We start from the raw sequence: 6,000 nt of genomic DNA, 5'->3' as shown, positions 1-6,000 counted from the left end.
CTCTCTCACCTGTCTTTCTCATGAATAAATACATAAATTCTAAGAAAGAAAGAAAGAAAGAAAGAAAGAAAGGAAGGAAGAAAGAAAAAAAGAAAGAAAGAAAGAAAGAAAGAAAGAAAGAAAGAAAGAAAGAAAGAAAAAGAAAGAAGGAAAGGCCACAATGGAGCAAGAGTAGCTGAGCTTTCTTTACATGCTAAAGTCTCCTCTGGCCAGGTGGTCAGTGAACAACAGAAGTGCTTTTCAGCCACACTGCACTAGCTAGCTTGACCTGCAGAGAGTTTCTTTTTACAGATTAGCCTATTTATCAGTGGAAAACAAGAGAAGAGAGAGACAGAGAACCAGAGCTTAACTCTGGTACATGGGATACCAGGGATCAAACTCAGAACCTCCTGTTTTTAAGTTCAGCACTTTAGCCACTGCACCACCTCCCAACCCCCCCCCCCCGCAGAGATAACCCTGGAGGCAAAACAAAACAAATTAAAAAAAAACTGCTGTGTACTACATATGTAATAAACCACATGAATATAAAATGCAGCTCTATGTTCAGGACTGTGAGTAGAAATGTGGCCAGCTAAGGGACTAAGACGTGGGAAGTGCTGTTTCTGGAAGGGTAGTCAGAAAGGTAGTCAGTCTATGAGACTGAAGTCACTGCTGACTGATGTGAAGGAGGAAGGGGCTTTCTGGGGGAGGGACCTTCCAGGGAGAGAGAACAAGAGCAGAGGCACTGTGTGTTCTAGCAGGTCAGTGGGTTCCCAGAGGAACAAGGAGAGATGGAATGAAAGGAGGTCAGATAGGTCAGAGGGTCCGAGGGGGAATAGTGGAAACTTGAGGCTTTTTTATGGGCTTTACTATCTATGGGCTTTACTTTGAAGGAGATGAAACATACAGCAGCGTGTTGATGGATGCACGTATTTGGGAGAGGTAGTGAGATGACACGAAGGGTTTTTCTTTGAGCCCTTTAGAGGATGGAATCGCTATCTGTGATTCAGAAGGTGGAGAAGTAATGGGATGGGTAATCAAAGTTCAGTTAGGAACAGCTGATAGTACCCAAATATAATTATTAAATGCACCATGCCAGGGTGAGATGATTAAGAGAGTGCCTTTAACATGTGTGCTCAATCAGGTATGCCACCACCTGGCCCTTTAAGAGAGTGCCTCGAATACCAGAGTTGTGTCCTATGGCAGTAGCACACTCAGCTGAGTACATATATCACCATGTGTAAGGAAGTGGGTTGTTGTTTTCGACGGGTTATGTTGTATTCGCCGGGCTGGCTTCACGGGCGGGTAACAGACGACCAGGGACTCATGGTTGAGCTGTAGGCAGTATCTCTTTATTCATGCTGGACGCAACACAATCTAAGACGAGCTAAGCTAAACTCAAGGTAAAGTAAAACTCACAATGCTGTCTTTATATATACTTGCCAAGTAGGGTGGAAACAGGATGTGACATAGAGAGGGTGGAGAGAAAAGTGACTGGTGAAAATCAGAGTGTGACAAGGAGGGGATCAGGGTGTGACAAAGAGGGGGCGGAGCAGGCGAGAATCCTATCACTGAACCACCAATGCCCTGGAGGGAGTGCTTTATGTAAAAGTGATTTATGTAAATAGACCAAAGCTTTGAATGGGATTAAATCTATCCCTATATAGGCATATGGTTAAGCAGAAGCCAGGGGGAGCTGGCATACTATCCAACAGTGGGTTCAAACCCCGGTACACCCCCTCAGCAGGAAGCTTCACAAGCAGTTAAGCAGTGCTGCCAGTATCTCTATTTCTCTCTCCCTTTCTACCCCCTCCCAATTTCCTTCTGTCCTAGCAACTAAATAAATAAAATTTTAAAAAGAAAAATTTTAATGCCAAAGTTATCTTCCTCTTTGCTCACTCTTGGCAGTTCCTCGCCACTTCATACATGGGATTACTGTCCACTGGGGAGGGACAGAGAGAATGAGCTTCCCTGATGCTCAAGTTACAAACTTTGGCCCAGGGGCGGGGAGCCACCAGTGGGCAGAGCTCATCAGCACTGCTGCTCCCAACAAGAGAGCAGCAAGGTTTTTCGTCCCGTAATCATTGTCAAACGCTGAAGGGGACCTAAGAGACACGAATCTAGCACGAAAGAAGTATCTGGCAAGCTGTTCTGACTGATACCATGAACTGGAGAGGAAGAGCAAGCTCTGCTTTGGGGAGGCTAGAAACTTCTAATGAACCCAGGTAGGAGAAAAATGATTTTCATTTTGTGTTTAAAAAATCACATAGGGGGAATCAGGCGGTGGCGCAGCGGGTTAAGCGCACATGACGCGAAGCGCAAGGACTGGCATAAGGATCCCAGTTGGAGTCTCCAGCTCCCCACCTGTAGGGGAGTCACTTCACAAGTGGTGAAGCAGGTCTGCAGGTGTCTGTCTGTCTCTCCCCATCTCTATCTTCCCCTCCTCTCACCATTTCTCTCTGTCCTATCCAACAATGATGACACAATAATAACTACAATAAAACAACAAGGACAACAAAAGGGAGTAAATAAATACTATATTTTTATTAAATTACATAGGACTTTGGAGAATTCTACATAGGCTAGATGGAGAAAGGTGTTTGTTGTGGAAATGGGCATTGTGAGGTAACTGTTGACATTGTCAAGGAAGCAGATTCTGTTCCTCAGGAGGAAAGTAAAGGCTGTGCCTCTCCACCTCCCTCCCCAGGCTTGGCTTGACCGTCTGTACAAAGCACTGTGTGGGGTTCCCTGAGCTCCACCACCTGTTGCTATGGAATTTATCCCTGTAATCAGAGCCTCTGCCTTGATAAATTACCTTTAAAAAATACAGCGAATTTGAGTAATTCCAGAGATGATCAAGAGAGTGTTTGATTAATGTAAAATTAAAACTTTCAGAAATATTAATCAAGTAAAAAGAATACTGCCTGAAAAGCTGTAAGGACATCCCAAATCATTTGAAAATATAAACGCTACCATCTTTTTCTTCAAACCTGGCCAATACATACCATAAAGGCCATGGTGCCTATTCTTTTCCTTTACTGGGGGGATTAATGGTTTCTAGTCAACAGTCCAATACAATAGTCAGTACATGTGTAACACTGCTTGGTTTCCACATAACCTCCCACCTAGGTGCCACCATACATTTTTACTCTATCTTTACAGACATTGATGTTTCTATATGGTTTTCTTATGGTCCTGACCATGAGACATGCCTTCTTTCATCTAATATGTCCTTATCATGAATCTTTTCTTTTCCACATTAACAGGTGTATAGGTTCTATGCTATTACCAGCTCTTTCTTCCAATCTATCCATCTTGTGGGCCAAGTGTTGATGAAATGTCATTGTCATAAAACATCATGATTTAAAGTGATTCATGTCTTCTGAGATGACTAGTGCAAAAATATGCTTTTAAAGCTTGGAAGAAGAATTGGGGTTTTGTCTGTTGAACAATATAAGCTGAGCATATCAATTAGTTAGTATTAAAACTGTGGAGCAATACATTGAAAGCTTAGGCAACATACCCTCCCCCCAACACCCAAATAAGATCAAAGAAAACACTGAGTTGTGTGCTGAGTGTCACCATTAAGCCCTTGGCATAATCATGCTACCTAAAGCTAAGTCACTTTGCTCCCAGTATAGTAAAATTATGGGTAGTAGTTAGGATGCTTTGGGTTAAAAGTCATGGAAGATCCACTATACCTAGACATTTAGGGAAAAGGTGCTACATGACAACATATTTAGTGGGAGGAAGTTTTCCAAAGTTGGTTATTCAACAGTTTACAAGTATAACTAGACACTAATACATCTTGGATATTTGACTTCGTATTTGTTCCTGTATTTTTCCCAGTTGCAGGATGGCTATGAGTCTCCACCAAAAGGTCACACCTGAGACAGGAGAGGAACTCAGTTTTCTCCTTGTCCTCCCTTTTTAAAAAGTTGGATACCTTTTCTCAGAGTTCCTCAGTGGACTTACACTCTCATTTTTTTAAAATCTGTTTTATCTTATTTATTTTCTTCTTGATAGAGACAGAGAGAAATTGACAGAGAAGAGAGAGATAATGAGAGAGAGACCAACAATACCACTTCACTGCTTCACCACTTGTGAAACTTCCTGCAGCTGAGGGAAACCAGGGACTTGAATGTACACATTCTGCCAGGTGCACCACCACCCAGCTCCCCAAACTCCCATTGGATTAGCTAAAGTTGTATCACATGCATATAACTGAGGCAAAGAAAGAAAGAAGTGTGCATTGCTGTGGTTATCTTGACTCCATGCTCAACAGCCTGAGCCTAGGAGAAGCCCTGTCTCTCACAAAAGATGTGACCCCCAGTATGTGTGCAAAGCAGAGTTTTGTGACCAAGAAAAGGGAGGGGAGGTAGCTGCTGGTTAGGTGTGCGTAAGTATTGCCCACTCTGGATTTCCCAAGCTGCTTCTGTGGGATTCCCTTCCTCTTCCTCTGCTTTTCTTTAAAGCATTAGAGGGAGTTGGTTCAGCAGTGGTATACTTGATATAGCACACATGTAGCAGTGCTGCAGCTCTCTCTCTCTCTCTCTCCCTATCCCTCTCTCTCTCTCTTCTCTCTCTCCTCTCTTCTCTCTCTCTCTCTCTTCTCTCTTCTCTCTCTCCCCTCTCAGTTTGTCTCTATCCTAAATAAAATAAAATAAAATGAATGAAATATTTTAAGTCCCTTCTCAATTAAAAAAAAGAGGATTAGAGTTTCTTGGTGCTCACCTGGGCCTTTTTCTTGTCACTCTGTGTGCCCTCAACTTAGCAAGTCTCATCTAGTCCTGTCATTTCAAATGCCGTATACCAGCTGACAACTCTCTAAATTGCTATCTTCAGCTTCTCTTCTGAGAGTCATATCTGGACATCTAACCTCTCACTTGACAGTTCTACCTCCATGCCTCAGAAATTTCTCAAAAGTAACACTTCCTAAATAGAAATTCCTGTCATCTCCCTGCCAAACCAGCCCTTCCCAAGCCTGCCAGCCTTAGTCAAACATTTCAGAACAAAAGCCCAGGAATTGGGCTTGACTCCCTAACTGCTTATCATGGCTCATTTCTTGTGTTCAGTATGCCTTCAGCTTGCCACTCCATAGGCCTACTCTGCAATAGGGACTCAATCAATATTGGTCGAAAATGCATTAAACAAGCTTTTTGAGGTGGGTGGGGTGGTGGTGCACCTGGTTGAGTGCACATTACAGTGCATAAAGACCTGGGTTCAAGTCCCTGGTCCCACCTGCAGGGAGAAAGCTTCTCAAGAGATGAAGCAGGTCTGCAAGTGTCTGTCTATCTGTCTCTCATCTTCTCTCTCTCTCTCTCTTCTCAATTTCTCTCCATCCTATCAAATGTATAAATAAATATTTAAAAGCAATGCTTGTGTGGCATGGACATTGGCTGGAGAGTGGAGTAGGGAGGCTACAAAAAGTTTGAGGATCATAATGTCCATTTTCTGGTGATAGATGAAAAGAAAAGCTGAAATGCTTCCCAAGAAGTGTAATGTCATTTTTCTTCCTCACCTCAAACATGATCCCATCCATGTTTTTTTTTCTGATGGAACCTCCATGAGCACTAAAGGAGTGATGATCATGAAGTCTTGCAATTGACTTAGAACTTCTTGGATGCACTGATCTCTATGTGCCCCTGGCTGCAGTGTCATGCTTGAGGGCACCGTGCAGTAAGGGCTCTATGTGCATGAAAACTGTCATTCATGCTGTAGATTCTCTCCCAGCAAGGCCTATGACCAGTGACTACTGAAATACAGATCTGGGGATAGTGTTCTTATCCTTGCCGTCATCAGCATATGGCACTGGTCGCCATGGGATTGGAAAGACAGAGTATGACACAAGTCAGCTGCTGCTGCGTACCAAGCATCTCTGCAAAATCTTGGCAGCATAGAGCAGTGGGCACCTATTTCACATATATCAGCAGCGTAGTTCGCAAACGCTAGAAGAAGAAGCAGCGTAGTTGAAGTGACCACTTGTAATGAGCACTGCTGGGATAGTTCTTTTTCAAGATA

At 43.2% G+C, this 6,000-nt stretch overlaps 1 protein-coding gene across 1 annotated transcript in view; it reads left to right on the top strand.

Moving 5' to 3' along the window:
- The first annotated feature begins 2,027 nt into the window (after positions 1-2,027).
- The window catches only part of LOC132538725 (uncharacterized), a 31,180-nt gene continuing 27,207 nt past the window's right edge, over positions 2,028-6,000 (top strand). Inside the window, exon 1 of the mRNA XM_060191900.1 lies at positions 2,028-2,204. Within this exon, the coding sequence (XP_060047883.1) occupies positions 2,143-2,204 (62 nt within the window). The 5' untranslated portion in view covers positions 2,028-2,142. The remainder of the gene's footprint in view (positions 2,205-6,000) is intronic.

Source organism: Erinaceus europaeus, chromosome 5 (genome assembly GCF_950295315.1).
Source record: "Erinaceus europaeus chromosome 5, mEriEur2.1, whole genome shotgun sequence".
In the NCBI taxonomy this organism is placed as follows: domain Eukaryota; kingdom Metazoa; phylum Chordata; class Mammalia; order Eulipotyphla; family Erinaceidae; genus Erinaceus; species Erinaceus europaeus.
The sequence above is the reverse complement of the archived record's forward strand: the minus strand, read 5'-3'. Positions and strand labels throughout refer to the sequence as shown.